The sequence below is a fragment of the Pan paniscus genome, chromosome 3, assembly GCF_029289425.2.
Source record: "Pan paniscus chromosome 3, NHGRI_mPanPan1-v2.0_pri, whole genome shotgun sequence".
In the NCBI taxonomy this organism is placed as follows: domain Eukaryota; kingdom Metazoa; phylum Chordata; class Mammalia; order Primates; family Hominidae; genus Pan; species Pan paniscus.
The window spans coordinates 118578238-118598564 of NC_073252.2; the positions used below are offsets into that span (position 1 = coordinate 118578238).

Sequence of the window (20327 nt, forward strand, 5' to 3'; positions counted from 1 at the left end):
CCTGGCATCAAGAAAGCTGGGGACCACTGTAGTATAGCCTTGTGGCTACATTTAGTAATAATGTATTGGGTACTTGAAGATTGCTAAGAAAGTAGATCTTCTTCATTGTATTTAATTATTTTAATTAACAAATAAAAATTGTATCTATATGGTGTATGACATGGTGTTTAGTGAAATGGCTAAATCAAGCTAATTAACATATCCATTATTTCACATGCTTATCCTTTTTGTGTAGTGAGAACACTTAAAATTAACAGAGTAGATTTTGGATATTTTCACTACAAAAAAGATAACGTGTGAGTAATGAATACATTAATTAGGTGGTAATCATTTCACAATGTGTGTGTGTGTGTATACATATAAACATTACATTGTACACCATAAACATACACAAATTTCACTTGTCATTATGCTTCAATAAATAAAAAAATAAGTAAAAAATATTGTTTGAAATTGTACATTGCTATCTCATCATCCACTTAAGAGAAAGAACAATTAAAATAAGGCAAGCAATTTGCCATTAGCTAAGTATTTAGATAATGACCTGTATCTGTGGTTCCTTCTGTCAGATTCAAATCCTGCATGTCCCTCATAATGTGCGCAGCTCATTGTGAATGTGCTTCTAGCATACAAAGATAGGTGATTTTGTACAATATAGCAACACCTTAAATGAATGGGTACTACCTCTCCTGCAGCATCACTGAAGAGTAATCTGATGCAAAAGCTAAAGGAAAGAGTGGCTGTGCTCTAACTGTTGAGTGAACATCACTCAGTCTCCAAGATGACATCTTTCCAGGAAATTTTCAAGAACTTTTTTTTTTACTATGTTAAACTTACACCATATGTTTTGGTTTTAGATTCTAATCCATGATATTTTTAGAAACTTGTTACTGTCTTTAAGGTCTAATAAAATTTATACCAGGCAAAGAGTGAACTGTATTGCCTTTTAAATTGTTTGGCTATGACCAAATAAATAATTCTGACTCCAAAATCTAACACACACACACACACACACACACACACACACACAAATACACACAAACACATGTATTATCTTATTGAATGACCCTTTACTCTATATTTTCTATTCTACTTTTTTTTTTTAAGACGGAGTTTCGCTCTGTCGCTCAGGCTGGAGTGCAGTAGCACAATCTTGGCTCACTGCAACCTCCACCTCCCGGGTTCAAGTGATTCTCCTGCCTCAGCCTCCTGAGTAGCTGGGACTACAGGCGTGTGCCACAACACCCGGCTAATTTTTTTGTATTTTTAGTAGAGATGGCATTTTGCCATGTTGGCCAGGCTGGTCTTGAACTCCGGACCTCAGCGGATCCACCCACCTCGTCCTCCCAAAGTGCTGGGATTACAGGCATGAGCCACCACACCCAGCCTTCTATTCTATTTTTTAATGGCCAGTCATCACTCAGTAAATTGATTTCAAGACCTACACAGCAGTCATGGCCCAGAATTTGAAAAAGACTTGATGAGACATTAAGGCCCAATGGAATTATTCCAGGAGAAGTTGTGACTAGATTTCCTCATAAGCCTCTAAAGTTTCATCCCTGGAAGGCTAAGTAAAGGGTCAGGAAAAAAGATTCTTTTTTTGAATAGGCACACACCTGTCCCCTAGGAGCTTGTTTGTAAATTCATGAGGGCAAAACCCCTCCATACTCACTTCCATCAGCAAGTAAGTGGTGCCAGCTCTAGGATCCAAGATGGTTCAGTACATCTAAACATGTATCCTACAGCAGGAGGAGGGAAGCGCTGTACAACTTACCCAAATTTTGCTTTGCATTATATATGACAGGGAACACAATGGAGGGTGAAGAGTAATTGAACGGTTTCTGTCTCCTCTGGCTCTGAAACACTGGTTCAATTGTGATTTAAAGAATCAAAGTATATTTGAATTGAGATAAATGAGATTTTTTAGCTAGATCCTAAAATACAACTGTAATTCAGATCAAATGATTGTCAGAAAAAATGAAGAAGAAAAAGTAACCTATTGAACCCATATAACTGGCAAGATGATGAAATAAATGAGTAACTAAATTTTCAAAAAAAAAAACACCCCTTTAAAATTTCTCTATATGCTGGCCAGGCACCGTGTCTCTCACCTGTAATCCCAGCACTTTGGGAGGCCGAGGCAGGCAGATTGCTTGAGGTCAGGAGTTCTAGACCAGCCTGGCCAATAGGGTGAAACCCTGTCTCTATTAAAAATACAAAAATTAGCCAGGCATGGTGGCACATGCCTGTAGTCCCAGCTACTTGGAAGGCTGAGACACAAGAATCACTTGAACCTGGGAGGCAGAGATTACAGTGAGCCAAGATTGCGCCACTGCACTCCAGCCTGAGTGACAGAGTGAGACTCTATTTCAAAAAATAAAAATAATTTCTGTATATGCTATCATAATCACAATGAAAAATAATATTCTATTTTTCAAGCAAGTCTAAATGTTAAGAACCAACCCAAAATAACTCAAATAAGTATAATAAAAATGTATATATTATATTCTCAAAAAACAAAAGAATAATTAATTAAAAGTAATAACCCTTGAGCATACTAAAAGATAAAGATCACACTGACTCTTAACGTTTTTTTCTGATTTCTGTGGCATATCCTTACTTCTATGTTTCTCAACTAGCCATTAATGATTGTGATGGAAGAAAAGGTTGATCTTCTGTTTTTACATGATTCTTGGAGAATATTTCAGGTATTTTCATGTAACAATGCCAAATATATGCTAGGATCATAACACAGTAAGAAATACATTTGTCTAGTGCAGAAGGATTGAATGTTGCTTTCCAGTTTGGAAATTGCAAGCATCATTGTTTCTATGCTTCCCAAGACATCATTATTACTTTTATATGATTTATGGCTTAAAGTATGAGAGATGGTGCAAAGATCCTGTGCCAAATTCCCATATGGCATATAACATGAGCCAAACTGTGAAAAACTCATAAATGCGGATAGACCAGTTTCATCAAAGAAAGGAATAAGAGGGTTCCAGAGACTAAACAGGAACTAGCCAGATAATTTTTTACAGTCATGTAATTCCAAAGCAGCAGTAATGAACGCAGTCCTGCCCCGAATGTACAATGCTTGAGGTAAACATAAAGATGGTAAGGAAGAAATTAGGCAGAGACGATTTAAGACACTATAATCAACACTGTTTATTCTTTGGTAAATCTGCCTTTTTCTTTCTCTTTTTGGACTGAAGTTGAAATTGGTATCATAATTTTTAAATGATTTCAAAAGAGATAAAATGCAGTCTTTGGAAGTATCCCATAAATATTATAATAATTATAATTCCCATGGAGTATAATAACTGAAAAATTATTTTTAAAAGATCATATACATGTTATTTAACAGCATGCTATAATATATCAACTAAAATCAATAAGCAAGTATTTTGTATCTCATGAAAATGTTTTTACATGCATTTCTAAGATGTTGAATATCTTTGGACCAATTTCCTGAATTCAATTCAAGCATGATGTATTATCTACACGATACATTCTGAAACAAGAACTTGAGCAAAGGTAAAGTATAAGAAATGCAAACCAAAATCAACAGAAGAAACTAGGACACTATATTAATAACTTGAAGAGAAAGAAGAAGGTAGAGAGGTCACACAGAAGGCAGGCAAATATTTAGTTGTTTTAGGTATGGTTAATGCAGATAAAAGGATAAAAAGCTGGAGAAGTATGCTGAGGTCATGATGTAGAGAACCGTGAATGACAGGTGAAGGTGTACATACTATTACATATGTAGACACTGGCAATCTACTTTTAATATTAGAGTATGAGAGGGATATACCAGAGTGATGCTTTGGGATGATTTGCCTTGTAGGATGGATTGCAGCAGGAAGTGATAAGCCTAATTAGATGAGTATTAAAGGAATCCAGGGGAGAAATAATCAGGATGTTGGAATGGTAAAGGAAGGGATGACTGTGAAAGTGATGAGATAATGTAAAGGGTAGAGTCTTTATATTTGGCTTCTAATTTTATAAAGGGACCAATACTGAATAAAGAGACTAGGATAATTACATGCTTTTGTCATTAAGAGAAAGAGGAAACTCCAAAAGAGAAGCTATCTTGGGCAAAGAGAATGAAAAAACCATTCCGGGGCATGCTGAATTCATTATGTCGAAAAGATGCCCAGTTATAAATGTGAGTCTGAAACTTGGGATTAAAGAAAATAAATCATTTGGAATTCATCAGTATGGTGTTGATAGCAGAAGTCATGGATGTAGTTGACATTTCTTAAGGAGAGAGAACACAGAAGAGGTTCACAGGCAAAGGATCCAGAATAACCTCCTGAGGGGAAAGGAAGTCAAAAATGTTCAGAGAAATTGGCAGAAGACCTAGCAGAGCATACTACAAGGATCCCAAGGATGAAGAGAATTTCAAAAAGCTAATGTAAATAAAAACATCAAAGTTTATGGAAAGAAGGAAGAGAATAAAGACTCCACAATTAGTAAACCCCATAAAATTAATCTAATAGCGGTGTTAAGAAAAAGTAGGCACTCTGCTTATAAGGACAGTTTCAAAAGAGAATGGAAGACAGGAAGGAGGCTGTGAGGGGTTATGGCCCAGGTGAGTGATCTTCTCTAGTTGTTGCATTATATACAGTAGGCCCCAGATGTACAAAAGCTTTATCAAAAATAAAAACTGAAAATCACAGCAGCAAATTCATAAAAAAATAATAATAATATTAATAAGCTTTTACCTTCTTATGATTCTTGTAAACATTTCTGTGGGCAAATCCCTTTCCACAAAGTTTGCATTTGTAAGGTTTGTCTTCGCTGTGTATTACTTTGTGAGCACCCACTTGATCAAGCCTCTTGAAAGACTTATTACAAATCTCGCAATTATAGGGTCGTTTTTCTATTAAAAAAAATGAGTGGAGACAATCTCATATCTATATAAAGGTAAAGGATAAAAGAGAAAACACCCTTACCTTATATTACTTCTTAAGGTAAGAAAACTAAAGGATGGTCAAACAACTAAAAAACAACTACCATCCACATAATAGACACATAAATGTGTCTACTCCTAAATGAAATATGAGCTTGTTCTCTTACAGACGTATTTTGAATTTTTAAAGTAGCTTAGATATAAAGAAAAGGTTTACATTCAAGGAAGGACTCCTATTTCCAGATGAAAACCATGCTGATATGTGACAGTTTAAATCAGGGTCAGGGCCCCAAATACAGAAAGTGACCTGACAGAGATGGAGATAAAGAACAGAGCTGCCTTCCCCCAGGGCCACAAAGGCCTCATGGAGGCAGAGCTTCCAATGCTCGGCAGGAACCAGATATTTACATTGGTATGTAAAATTCGTATTTATGCAATATCCATATAACATTGACACCTAAATAAAAAATATATAATATGTATCAAATAAAGCATACCTAAAAGATAACAGGTTTTGATCTGATTTTAATTTACTAAAATATTCATATGTATCAACAACTTGCATATTCAAAAACATTCTGACTTCAATCGCCTCAAATTACAGATATCTTAAACTCTAGAGACTCCATAAAGTAAAAATTATTTTCAGAGCTTATTTTTTTAATCTGCATTAGTAAAACAGAGCTATTCATAAGACTTGCTTAAATGAAACTACCGCTTTAAAAACTTACATACTCAAAATGTATTTATAGATTTCTTACTAACATTTACTAGTAACTTAGCTAGAATATAAAAGTATCTAAAAATGCAAGAATTATAATTTTTGAATATCTACTAAATGTCAGACACTATGCTAGCACAGTACCTAAATGATCTCATTTAATCTTTGCAGCTAATTTGAAAGGTAGGCACCAGTATCCCATTTCACAAATGAAGAATAAAGAAACTGAGGCTGAAGGAGGAGTAAGTGACAAATTACATGGTGATTCTGAAGATCTTCAATATCATTTACTCTAAGCACCTTTGCTCTGTAAATAAACTGAGGACTAAAGAATTAAATAACTTGTTCAGAATCACATGACTACTAAAGGTCCAAAGCAGAATTCATAGCTAAGGCCCCTGATTACCACTCTTAGAGTTTATAAAAAGTGACAATGTAATTCTTTTGTAATGATATCACTATAAACAAAAAAAGTATATAGTTTACCTGAGTGGGTGATCATATGACGTTTTAGCTGATTAGCTGAAATAAATTTCTTCATACATTCTTGACAATCAAATATCTCATGAATCTGCAAAAGGTTAAATAGACAGTTAAACCAACTGTCAAAGCCTAGTAAATTACACAGCTCTCAAGCAAAAGTGTAAACATGTGAACAGCTGCCACTGCAATACCCAAACTATATATTACAATTCAGCCCTAATTTGTTCACACTAACCTATATACACTGAAAATGCAGTGGACATAAGTTATGTAGTAAAAAATATCTTTTGAGACATAATACTCACAGTCCTTAAAAATGTAATACAGCTGTCCTATTTAGTACATATTAAATTTATACTCTGTAAAAAATTACACCTAATATATAGTAACTCTTCTGTTATGCACAAATTTAGACTTGGAAATATGTAGCATGCAGTTAATAATATTCCCTTTACAGTAGCCAACAATATTTTAAACTTAAATGTACATAGTAGAGAGTGAAACATTAATTACAGTAAAAGATCAGAAGTTACAGGATTCTGAAAAGCATTTAGTTCACAATAGAAGTTTCACATGAGCCAGATGCAGTGGCTCACATTTGTAATCCCAGCACTTTGGGAGGCCAAGGCAAGAGGATTGCTTGAGCCCAGGAGTTCGAGATCAGCCTGGACAACAAAGTGAGACCTCGTCCCTACAAAAAATTTAAAAAATTAGCCAGGTGTGATGACATACGTCTGTGGTCCCAGCTACACAGGAGGCTGAAGCAGGATGATTGTTTGAACCTGGGAAGTCGAGGCTTCAGTGAGCTGTGTTCATACTATTGCATTTCAGCACGGGTGACAGAGTGAGACTCGGTCTCAAAAAAAAAAAAAAAAAAAGTCTCACATGACAGGAGGATCACAACTTTTAAAATGAGGAAATCTAGTCAAAGGATCCAAAGTAGCAGGTATGCAAGATGAATAACTCTAAAGATCTAATGTATAACACGAAGATTACAATTGATAATAGCGTATTATATTCTGGATTTTTGCTAAGTGAGTAGATTATAGTTGCTCTTGCCACAGGAGGAAAAATGGGTAACTATGTGAGATAATGGATGCATTAATTTATTTCACTAAAATAATAATTTTAACTATATGTGTATCTCATCACATTATGTTGTATAACTTAAATATACAGAATAAAATGTATTTAAAAAATACAATAAGGGGGGATATAACTTCAGTAAACAATTGGCTAATATAAATATTAAAACTGAATATTAAATTAGTTATTTCCCTCCCAGACACTAACACAGAGAAACTGGATAGGTGGTATGAAAAGTAAAAGTCTAGGTTTTCAGAAACAATGTATTCAATTCTAAAATAAATGTATTACATATCATATTATATTAGAAATGTTGATCATCCGAATGAACAACAGCATCACACAATGTTGTTGAATATTCAAAAATGGTTGTGGTGAAGTCATGTTTTTGTTTCAACCTCATTAAAGGTCCAGCTCACAATACTAAACCCCAGAGAAGTAAACGCCCTTGTGCAAGAAGCCAAGACAGTGTCCCTGCAGAATAACTAGGAATAACAGTGCAGAGTGAAAGGTCTAGGCAAAAGTCCCTGAACTGGTACAGCACATGAGTAATGAGTGGAGGACTCGGCTGGCCCCTGATAAATGGTTCTCTTGATCTAAATGGCCATAGAAGGCTTCAAGGCAGGGAAACAGATGCAGGGGCAAGGCTGACAGATCCCAGGCCTGCAGCCCACGGCTTAATTCAATGCCCAAGCACGTGGCAGTTTGAAGGCTGCCAACCAGCCTCTGCTTCTGTCAGGTCTGACTCTTGGTGAGTCATTAAATTCAGTTATGTAAAGCAGGGAAAAAGTAGAGAAACAAGGCAGAAGCCAAAATATGTCATTCCACAAGAGTCTGACTTATCTCCCCTGCTTAGATGCAATGGCATCTATGAGGGGATATCTAGAATCCAAAGAGTTCCTTTAGAAAGCATGTGGGATCTGTATGACTGCCTGCACAAGTGTTTGGAATGCTAGTGCTCCAGAGCAGACAAGAAAAACTTCCAGCCTGAGGCATGTTAAAGGCAGCCTCTTCAATCATCAAAGACTTCCACAGCGGCTTCAGTTAAACACCTATGTTTGAGGACCAATGATATGATTTGTAATGTTTATATAAAGATAGTAAGAGCAGATTTATATTCTTAAACTCTATGTTTCTGTAATATATAATATATAATTTTATAATGACAAACAAGATACTCTAAAGAGATGTCATACCTTCTGAGTTATACATAAATGAAAACTTTTGTTATCATTTTTAATGTTTAATTTCTATTGATATATAAAATTATAAAAATTATTCATCCACATATAAAATGGAAATCGTTAAATGAAACATTGTTCATTTGTTTCATTTTTAAGTGAAATATTGTTCACTTCTTAATTCTCATGGCTTCAACATGAAACATTTTTCAAGGTTGAATTGAACTGATATTCCCAAAACTATAAAGGGAACATCGACTATATATTTAAGCATTTGTGCATTGACTATCTCATTTATAGTGAAAAATTCAAGCTAAAGCCATGTTCAAAATTCCTTAAAATGCTTAATAAAGAGGGCAGTTCCAAGATCGCTGAATAGGAACAGCTCCAGTCCACAGCTCCCAGTGTGAGCGACGCAGAAGATGGGTGATTTCTGCATTTCCAACTGAGGTACCGGGTTCATCTCACTGAGGCTTGTCGTACAGTGGGTGCAGGACAGTGGGTGCCTGACTCCCAAGTAGCCTAACTGGGAGGCATCCGCCAATAGGGGCAGACTGACACCCCACATGGCCAGGTACCCCTCTGAGACGAAACTTCCAGAGGAACGATCAGGCAGCAACATTTGCTGTTCAGCAATATTCGCTGTTCTGCAGCCTCTGCTGCTGATACCCAGGCAAAGAGGGTCTGGAGTGGACCTCCAGCAAACTCCAACAGACCTGCAGTTGAGGGTCCTGACTGTTAGAAGGAAAACTAACAGACAGAAAGGACATCCACACCAAAACCCCATCTGTACGTCACCATCATCAAAGACCAAAGGTAGATAAAACTACAAAGATGGGGAAAAAAGCAGAGCAGAAAAGCTGAAAATTCTAAAAATCAGAGCGCCTCTCCCCCTCCAAAGGAACGCAGCTCCTTGCCAGCAACAGAACAAAGCTGGATGGAGAATGACTTTGACGAGTTGAGAGAAGAAGGCTTCAGACGATCAAACTTCTCCGAGCTAAAGGAAGAAGTTCAAAGCCATCGCAGAGAAGCTAAAAACCTTGAAAAAAGATTAGACGAATGGCTAACTAGAATAAGCAGTGTAGAGAAGTCCTTAAATGACCTGATGGAGCAGAAAACCATGGCACAAGAACTACATGACAAATGCACAAGCTTCGGTAGCTGATTCGATCAGCTGGAAGAAAGGATATCAGTGATTGAAGATCAAATGGATGAAATGAAGCAAGAAGGAAAGTTTAGAGAAAAAAGAATAAAAAGAAACGAACGAAGCCTCCAAGAAATATGGGACTACATGAAAAGACAAAATCTACATCTGATTGTTGTACCTGAAAGTGACAGGGAGAATGGGACCAAGATGGAAAACACTCTGCAGGATATTATCCAGGAGAACTTACCCAACCTAGCAAGGCAGGCCAACATTCAAATTCAGGAAATACAGACACACCACAAAGATACTCCTCGAGAAGAGCAACTCCAAGACATATAATCGTAAGATTCACCAAAGTTGAAATGAAGGAAAAAATGTTAAGGGCAGCCAGAGAGAAAGGTCGGGTTACCCAGAAAGGAAAGCCCAACAGACTAACAGTGGATCTCTTGGCAGAAACTCCACAAGCCAGAAGAGAGTGAGGGCCAATATCCAACATTTTAAAGAAAAGAATTTTCAACCCAGAATTTCATATCCAGCCAAACTAAGCTTCATAAGTGAAGGAGAAATAAAATCCTTCACAGACAAGAAAATGCTGAGATTTTGTCACCACCAGGCCTGCCCTACAAGAGCTCCTGAAGGAAGCACTGAACATGGAAAGGAATAACCAGTACCAGCCACTGCAAAAACATGCCAAATTGTAAAGACCATCGATGCTAGGAAGAAACTGCATCAACTAACGAGCAAAATAGCAAGCTAACATCATAATGATAGGATCAAATTCACACATAACAATATTAACCTTAAATGTAAATGGGCTAAATGCTCCAATTAAAAGACACAGACTGGCAAATTGGATAAAGAGTCAACACCCATCAGTGTGCAGTATTCAGGAGACCCATCTCACGTGCAGAGTCACAAATAGGCTCAAAATAAAGGGATGGAGGAAGATCTACCAAGCAAATGGAAAACAAAAAGGCAGGGTTGCAATCCTAGTCTCTGATAAAACAGACTTTAAACCAACAAAGACCAAAAGAGAAAAAGAAAGTCATTACATAACGATAAAGGGATCAATTCAACAAGAAGAGCTAACTATCCGAAATACATATGCACCCAATACAGGAGCACCCAGTTTCATAAAGCAAGTTCTTAGAGACCTACAAAGAGATTTAGACACCCACACAATAATAATTGGAGACTTTAACACCCAACTGACAACATTAGACAGATCAATGAGACAGAAAGTTAAAAAGGATATCCAGGAATTGAACTCAGCTCTGCACCAAGCGGACCTAATAGACATCTACAGAACTCTCCACCCCAAATCAACAGAACATACATTCTTCTCAGCACCACATTGCACTTATTCCAAAACTGACCACATAGTTGGAAGTAAAGCACTCCTCAGCAAACGTAAAAGAACAGAAATTATAACAAACTATCTATCAGATCACAGTGCAATCAAACTAGAACTCAGCATTAAGAAACTCACTCAAAACCGCTCAACTACATGGAAACTGAACAACCTACTCCTGAATGATTACTGGATACATAACAAAATGAAGGCAGAAATAAAGATGTTCTTTGAAACCAATGAGAACAAAGACACAACATACCAGAATCTCTGGGACACATTTAAAGCAGTGTGTAGAGGGACATTTATAGCATTAAATGCCCACAAGAGAAAGCAGGAAAGATCTAAAATTGACACCCTAACTTCACAATTAAAAGAACTAGAGAAGCAAGAGCAAACACATTCAAAAGCTAGCAGAAGGCAAGAAATAACTAAGACCAGAGCAGAACTGGAGGAAACAGAGACACAAAAAAACCTTCAAAAAATCAATGAATCCAGGAGCTGGTGTTTTGAGAAGATCAACAAAATTGATAGACCGCTAGCAAGACTAATAAAGAAAAAAAGAGAGAAGAATCAAATAGATGCAATAAAAAATGATAAAGGGGATATCACCACCAATCCCACAGAAACACAAACTACCATCAGAGAATACTATCAACGCCTCTACGCAAATAAACTAGAAAATCCAGAAGAAATGGATAAATTCCTCGACACATACACCCTCCCAAGACTAAAGCAGGAAAAAGGTGAATCTCTGAATAGACCAATAACAGGCTCTGAAATTGAGGCAATAATTAATAGCCTACCAACCAAAAAAAGTCCAGGACCAGACGGATTCACAGCCCAATTCTACCAGAGGTACAAGGAGGAGCTGGTACCATTCCTTCTGAAACTATTCCAATCAATAGAAAAAGAGGGAATCCTCCCTAACTCATTTTGTGAGGCCAGCATCATCCTGATACGAAAGCCTGGCAGAGACAGAATAAAAAAAGAGAATTTTGGACCAATATCCCTGAAGAACATCGATGCAAAAATCCTCGATAAAATACTGGCAAATCAAATCCAGCAGCACATCAAAAAGCTTATCCACCATGATCAAGCGGGCTTCATTCCTGGGATGCAAGTCTGGTTCAACATACACAAATCAAAAAATGTAATCCAGTATATAAACAGAATCAAAGACAAAAACCGCATGATTATCTCAATAGATGCAGAAAAGGCCTTTGACAAAATTCAATAGCCCTTCATGCTAAAAACTCTCAATAAATTAGGTACTGATGGGACATATCTCAAAATAATAAGAGCTACTTATGATAAACACACAGCCAATATCATACTGAATGGGCAAAAACTGGAAGCATTCCCTTTGTAAATTGGCATAAGACAGGGATGCCATCTCTCACCACTCCTATTCAACGTAGTGTTGGAAATTCTGGCCAGGGCAATTAGGCAGGAGAAAAAAATAAAGGGTATTCAATTAGGAAAAGAGGAAGTCAAATTGTCCGTTTGCAGATGACATGACTGTATATCTAGAAAACCCCATCGTCTCAGTCCAAAATCTCCTTAAGCTAATAAGCAACTTCAGCAGTCTCAGGATACAAAATCAATGTGCAAAAATCACAAGCATTCTTATACACCAATAACAGACAAACAGAGAGCCAAATCATGAGTGAACTCCCATTCACAATTGCTTCAAAGAGAATAAAATACCTAGGAATCCAACTTACAAGGGATGTGAAGGACCTCTTCAAGGAGAAGCACAAACCACTGCTCAGTGAAATAAAAGAGGACACAAACAAATGGAAGAACGTTCCATGCTCACGGATAGGAAGAATCAATATTGTGAAAATGGCCATACTGCCCAAGGTAATTTCTAGATTCAATGCCATCCCTATCAAGCTACTAATGACTTTCTTCATAGAATTGGAAAAAACTACTTTAAAGTTCATATGGAACTAAAAAAGAGCCCACATTGCCAAGACAATGCTAAGCAAAAAGAACAAAGCTGGAGGCATCACCCTACCTGACTTCAAACTATATTACAAGGCTACAGTAACCAAAACAGCATGGTACTGGTACAGAAACAGATCTATAGACCAATGGAACAGAACAGAGGCCTCAGAAATAATACCACACATCTACAACCATCTGATTTTTGACAAACCTGACAAAGACAAGAAATGGGGAAAGGATTCCCTATTTAATAAATGGTGCTGGGAAAACTGGCTAGCCATAGGTAGAAAGCTGAAACTGGATCCCTTCCTTACACCCTATACAAAAATTAATTCAAGATGGATTAAAGACTTAAATGTTAGACCTAAAACCATAAAAACCCTAGAAGAAAACCTAGACAATACCATTCAGGACATAGGCATGGGCAAGGACTTCATCTCTAAAACACCAAAAGCAATGGCAACAAAAGCCAAAATTGACAAATGGGATCTAATTAAACTAAAGAGCTTCTGCACAGCAAAAGAAACTACCATCAGAGCGAACAGGCAACCTACAGAATGGGAGAAAATTTTTGCAATCTACTCATCTGACAAAGAGCTAATATCCAGAATCTACAAAGAATTCAAACAAACTTACAAGAAAAAAAACAAACAACCCCATCAAAAAGTGGGCGAAGGATATAACAGACACTTCTCAAAAGAAGAGATTTATGTAGCCAACAGACACATGAAAAAATGCTCATCATCACTGGCCATCAGAGAAATGCAAATCACAACCACAATGAGATACCATCTCACACCAGTTAGAATAGCAATCACTAAAAAGTCAGGGAACAATAGGTGCTGGAGAGGATGTGGAGAAATAGGAAGACTTTCACATTGTTGGTGGGACTGTAAACTAGTTCAACCATTGTAGAAGACAGTGTGGTGATTCCTCCGGGAGCTAGAACTAGAAATACCATTTGACCCAGCCATATATGGGTATATACCATTACTGGGTTATACCCAAAGGAATATAAATCATGCTGCTATAAAGACACATGCACACGTATGTTTATTGCAACACTATTCACAATAGCAAAGACATGGAACCAACCCAAATGTCCATCAATGACAGACTGGATTAAGAAAATGTGGCACATATACACCATGGAATACTACACAGCCCATAAAAAAGGATGAGTTCATGTCCTTTGTAGGGACATGGATGAAGCTGGAAACCATCACTGTCAGCAAACTATGTGTCCGGAATTGGTGGGTTCTTGGTCTCACTGACTTCAAGAATGAAGCCGCAGACCCTCACAGTGAGTGTTACAGTTCTTAAAGGCGGTGTGTCCGGAGTTTGTTCCTTCTGAGGTTCGGATGTGTTTGGAGTTTCTTCCTTCTGGTGGGTTCATGGTCTCGCTGGCTTCAGGAGTGAAGCTGCAGACTTTCGCGGTGAGTGTTACAGTTCTTAAAGGCGGTGTGTCCGGAGTTTGTTCCTTCTGAGGTTCAGATGTGTTTGGAGTTTCTTCCTTCTGGTGGGTTCATGGTCTCGCTGGCTTCAGGAGTGAAGCTGCAGACCTTCGCGGTGAGTGTTACAGTTCTTAAAGGCGGCACATCTGGAGTTGTTTGCTCCTCCCGGTGGGTTCACGGTCTCACTGGCCTCAGGAGAGAAGCTGCAGACCTTTGCAGTGAGTGTTACAGCTCATAAAGGCAGTGTGGACCCAAAGAGTGAGCAGCAGCAAGACTTATTGCAAAGAGCAAAAGAACAAAGCTTCCACAGTGTGGAAGGGGACCTGAGCGGGTTGCCACTGCTGGCTAGAGCAGCCTGCTTTTATTCTCTTATCTGGCCCTACCCACATCCTGCTGATTGGTCCATTTTACAGAGAGCTGATTGGTCCGTTTTGACAGGGTGCTGATTGGTGCATTCACAATCCCTGAGCTAGAGACAACAGTTCTCCACCTCCCCACTAGATTAGCTAGATACGGAGTGTGGACACAAAAGTTCTCCACGTCCCCATTAGCTAGATACAGAGTGTTGATTGGTGCATTCACAAACCCTGAGCTAGACACAAGGTGCTGATTGGTGTGTTTATAAACCTTGAGCTAGATACAGAGTACCGATTGGTGTATTTACAATCCCTTAGCTAGACATAAAGGTTCTCCAAGTCCCCACCAGACTCAGGAGCCCAGCTGGCTTCACCCAGTGGATCCCACACTGGGGCCACAGGTGGAGCTGCCTGCCAGTCCCGCGCTGTGTGCCCACACTCCTCAGCCCTTGGGTGGTCGATGGGACCAGGCACCATGGAGCAGGGGGAGGCACTCCTCCTGAGAGGCTCGGGCTGCGCAGGAGCCCACGGCAGTGGGGAGGCTCAGGCACAGTGGGCTGCAGGTCCTGTGCCCTCCCCTACGGGGAGGTAGCTAAGGCCCTGCGAGAAATTGAGCACAGCAGCTGCTGGCCCAGGTGCTAAGTCCCTCACTGCCCAGGGTTTGCGGGCTGGCCGGCCACTTCAAGTGAGGGGCCCACCTAGCCCACGCCCACCTGGAACTCACGCTGGCCCGCAAGCGCCGCAGGCAGCCCCGGTTCCCGCCTGGCCCTCTCCCTCCACACCTCCCAGCAAGCTGAGGGAGCCGGCTCCGGCCTTGTCCAGCCCAGAAGGGGGCTCCCACAGTGCAGCAGTGGGCTGAAAGGCTCCTCAAGCATGGCCAGAGTGGGCGCCAAGGGCCGAGGAGGCACCAAGATCGAGTGAAGGCTGCGAGGGCTGCCAGCACACTGTCACCTCTCATTATCGCAAGGACAAAAAACCAAACACTGCATGTTCTCACTCATAGGTGGGAATTGAAAAATGAGAACACTTGGACACAGGGTGGGGAACATCACACACCAGGGCCTGTCGTGGGGTGAGGGGAGGGGGGAGGGATAGCATTAGGAGATATACCTAATGTAAATGACAAGTCAATGGGTGCAGCACAACAACATGGCCCATGTATACCTATGTAACAAACCTGCACGTTGTGCACATGTTCCCTAGAACTTAAAGTATAATAAAAAAATACTTTTAAAAAAAACAAAAAAATGCTTAATAAAAAGATCATATTTAAAGTGAAAATGACAAGTAATACTATTTAATTATGCCAAATGCTAAATAAAGTATATTTTTATGAGATTTTATAAAATTTACAGTGTACCAAATTAATTTGGAGGGTAATATTTTAAAATTTGAACTCCCAAATTATTTTCAAGAAGAATCATAATATACCTTATCATTATAGGAGATAATAAATAGTAATTTAAGATACTAGACTATAGTATAATTTGGCATTGTCATATAGCATCATCTACTGGCAAGGTGAAATACTGCAACCTAACTCTATTAGACATTAGACATTCTCAACTATAAGAAAAGTTCCAATTGGAGTCAATAAAAGTTGACTATGGATTCAGAAAGGCTGAATAGTGAAGGACTATGACTGAAATGGAGGAAGGGCTGCATTGAGCTAGCAACTTATTAACATTCTGCAAAGACCACTCAGGAGGCATGAGTTATAGTTTCTGTATTCCATTACCATCACATAGGAGTGTCTGATGCCTGATGATCTGTCACTGTCTCCCATCACCCCCAGATGGGACTGTCTAGCTACAAGAGAACAGGCTCAGGGCTCTCACTGATTCTATATTATGGTGAGTTTTATAATTATTTCATTATACATTTTAATGTAATAATAATAGAAATAAAGTACACAATAAATGTAATGTGCTTGAATCATCCTAAAACCTCCTCCCCCACCCCCTGGTCCTTGGAAAACTTGTCTTCCAGGAAAACGGTCCCTAGTACCAAGAAGGTTGGGAACCATTGCTCTATTTGGTAAAATAGCTTAAATTTCAACCTCTAAGATTTAAATGGGTGAGAAAAATAAATCATAGAATTATAAAAGAGGATGCTTAGAAGAGATCTATTCCAGTAGACTTAATTGTTTTGTCTCTGCAGAAGATGAACTGCTTCAGCCATAAGGGTTCTGCTTCAGAAGCCATAAGGATGAGGGGGAAGGAGGAAAAAAGACCTATAAAAGGGTCCTCTGGATTGGCATTCTGCACAAATTTTTCTTTTAAAAGTAATCTCAGTGCTCATTTTAGCAGCACCGAAATTAGAATGTAACAAAGCAGATTAGCATGGCCTCTGCACAAGGAGGACACACAAATTCATAAAGCATTCCATATCTCTAAACAATCTAATAAGACTGCCACTTGAAAACTGAAAACCAAAAAAAAAAAAGTAGTTTCATGGTACATAGAGAACAAACACACAAGAGAATACTGATCAATTCAGTGCCCCATTTTATAAATGGGAGAAGAAAGGCCTAATGTTACATGGAAGGTTAGTGATAGAAAAAGAAACCCACTACCCTGATTCCTGGTCTGGTGCTTGTCCTATTATTTCTCCTTAAGGATCAAAATCACTAAACATACAAGATATAACCTCAGACATATCAACACAATAATTTAGCTGCCTCACATGTTATAAGTTAAACCCACAGCACATGGTTGGAGCTACTGGATTAAAAATCATATAAATTTTAAGTCCTGTCAAATTACTTTGTAATACATCTATATATAAACAGAAATAAAAATTCATTTTACAAACCATAACAAAAGTAAAATTTTATTTTCACGAATACCATCTCCTTCTCTTTTGTAAAGAAAATATCTCATGCTCGTAGCTATGCTAAAAGAAACAATATGTGAAATTAAGAATGATCATTTACATCTTTGTTATAATAATAAAATATAGTATGAATATATTGGACCTTGTCATAACAAGAGCAAAAATTAAAACTCCATTTAATTCTGTTTTATTACAAATTATATTAAATAGTTGCTAATGTTGTTAGAGTTAATAATTGCCATTGAGTTTTCAGATTATCTTTTCACATCAAAATAACTTGGTAACTTTTATACTTACTATAAAACATATTAAAATTATTAAAGATAGATATTAAACTGTGATGAATTTTTATCTTACTGACCTTTCTATGTTCCTGTAGGCTTGATGCTGAAGAACACTTTTTATTGCACACTGAACATATAAGCTTTTTCTTAGGATCTCCTAAAATAGAAATAAAATACCATGATGATTTAAATGAGACTATTAAGAGGAAAAACAAATAATGTTTCGAAGTGATATGTAAGTTCATCTTCATAATTTAGAATTCTAAACAATTCAGTGTTGTAGATATATTCATTAAACTTAAAGAGTAAGTTATATCTTAAATCTTTTTAATTATTTTTAATTAGAGAAAAGACATACAAATTAATTAACATGTATATAGGGGAGCCTTCAGAATAAAGACCCAAGCTCCCAAGAGAATGCAGAAGCTTATATACCTTTTCATAATTTTTATTATTATGGGTACATAATAGGTGTATGTATTTTTCGGGTACATGTGATGTTTCAATATAGGCATGCAATGTGTAATAATCACATCAGGGTAATTGGGGTACCTATCACCTCAAGCATCTATCATTTGTGTTAGAAACATTCCAATTCTATTCTTTTATTTTTAAATATACAATAAGTTATGTTGACTATAGTCACCCTGTTGTGCTATCAAATAATAGATCGTATTCATTATAACTATATTTTTACACCTATTAACTATCCCATTTTATTTACCCCCTCCCCGCTACCCTTCCCAGCCTCTGGTAACCATCATTCTATTCTCTATCTTCATGAGTTTAATAGTTTTAATTTTAGCTTCCATATATAAGTGAGCACATGTGAAATTTGTGCATCTGTGCCTGGCTTACTTCACTTAAGAAAATTACCTTTACCCATTCCCTCATTGATGGACACTTAGGTTGATTCCAAATATTGGCTATTGTGAATAGTGCTGCAATAAACATGGGAGTGCAGATATCTCTTCAATATACTGATTTCCTTTCACTGGGGTATATATCTACCAGTGGAATTGCTAGCTCTATCTTCAGTCTTTTGAGTAACCACCATACCATTACCCAAAGAGGCTGTACTAATTTGCATTCCCACCAACAGTATACAAGCATTCCCCTTTCTCCACATCCTCTCCAGCATTCATTATTGCCTGTCTTTTGGATAGAAGCCATTTTAACTAGGGTGAGATGATATCTCACTGTAGTTTTGATTTGCATTTTTTTCTGATGATTAATTTTGCTGAACATTTTTTCATATACCTGTTGGCCATTTGTCTTCTTTTGAAAAATGTCTATTCAGATATTTTCTTCATGTTTTCATTAGATTATTTGATTTTTTTCCTATTGAGTTGTTTGAGCACTTTATATATTCTGGTTATTAATCACTTGTCACATGGGTAGTTTGCAAATATTTTCTCCCATTCTGTGTAAATGCTTTCTTTTTAAATTTGAGACATCTTCACAGCTTCATATACCACCTTTCTACATATATAAAACAGGCCTTTCACTTTTCCATGTACTAATACTGTATAGTATTAAAAGAGAAAGTGATATATCCACAAGGAATTCAAAGCAAAATTAAAGTTAACCAAATGTGTTTGTAAAAGAAAAAACTAAATTTATTAATTCATAAAGTGATTGTGTTAATTCTTTTACATTTCAACAGAATATTTTATTTAATCAGCTGAGTTTTTTAAGATAGAATTTATAGATTATTCTTTCCAGCACTAGAGTTTTATAAAATCTTTAAGTATATGCTTATCAAGTTAATGTTAAGAAATAAAGTACAATAAAACAATATATTGGCAATTCATACTATTACTCAAAGCCAGATTCTGTCTTCTTATGTAGTGATTATGTTTACAGTAGCTCATTTCATATTTCAAATTTCACAGTTGTTATAGAAGTGAAGAGGCAATCAAACATTATTAAATGTGATATAATAATATCAAATGCACCACAATGAATAACCATAAAATATGTTTTCAACTTTTAATTGGTTTATTTCAAATATACAAAAAGTAAGCATATAGTATAATGAATCACCATCTATCCATCACCTGGCCCCAAGAATGACTCACCATGACCATTCCTGCCTCAACCTCAATCCCATCCACTCCCCCACTTCTCTATATTTTGAAGCAAATCTAAAACAAGTAAAATCAATATTACAAAATGATTTCATTTTATTATAGGACTGCATTTATGAAAGAAATATACTTTCAAATGGCAAATATGAATTTTTGTCTTATTATTCAAGATGCCTATTCCATTTAATGCACTGTTTTTAGCAGGCTAAATATGATAGCCAAGAAAATGCTTCTCAGTGATTGAAAAGTAACATGGCTACTAAAGGAGAAAATTCTCCCAGGCAAAATGAATATCTGATAGCATATATTTGGTCATCAATTTCCTAAACATATCATACCTGAGGCACCATTCAGAAAGAATATTCCCACTTTTCCAGGTCCTACTAGTTGGAATACTTCCACCAATAATCCTTTATTGCCCTGTCCTAGCCCTCATAGCAACTACTCCTTGATACTAGGCCCTACTCCTTC

The 20327-nt window shown here is 37.3% G+C and overlaps 1 protein-coding gene and 1 pseudogene across 6 annotated transcripts in view; one reads left to right on the forward strand and one right to left on the reverse strand.

Annotated features, from left to right (window-relative positions):
* Positions 1 to 20327, reverse strand: part of PRDM5 (PR/SET domain 5) — a 230660-nt gene that overhangs the window by 101542 nt on the left and 108791 nt on the right. For all 6 annotated transcript variants that reach the window (XR_010112017.1, XM_034959083.3, XM_034959084.3 and 3 more), the window contains 3 exons: positions 17844 to 17923; positions 6123 to 6207; positions 4728 to 4885 (listed from right to left, as the gene is read on the reverse strand). Coding sequence is in view for 5 of the 6 variants with exons in the window: in XM_034959083.3 (XP_034814974.1) it covers positions 4728 to 4885; positions 6123 to 6207; positions 17844 to 17923 (323 nt within the window). In the remaining variant the exon portion in view is untranslated. The remainder of the gene's footprint in view (positions 1 to 4727; positions 4886 to 6122; positions 6208 to 17843; positions 17924 to 20327) is intronic.
* On the forward strand, positions 16941 to 17041 carry LOC112439674 (U6 spliceosomal RNA; annotated as a pseudogene).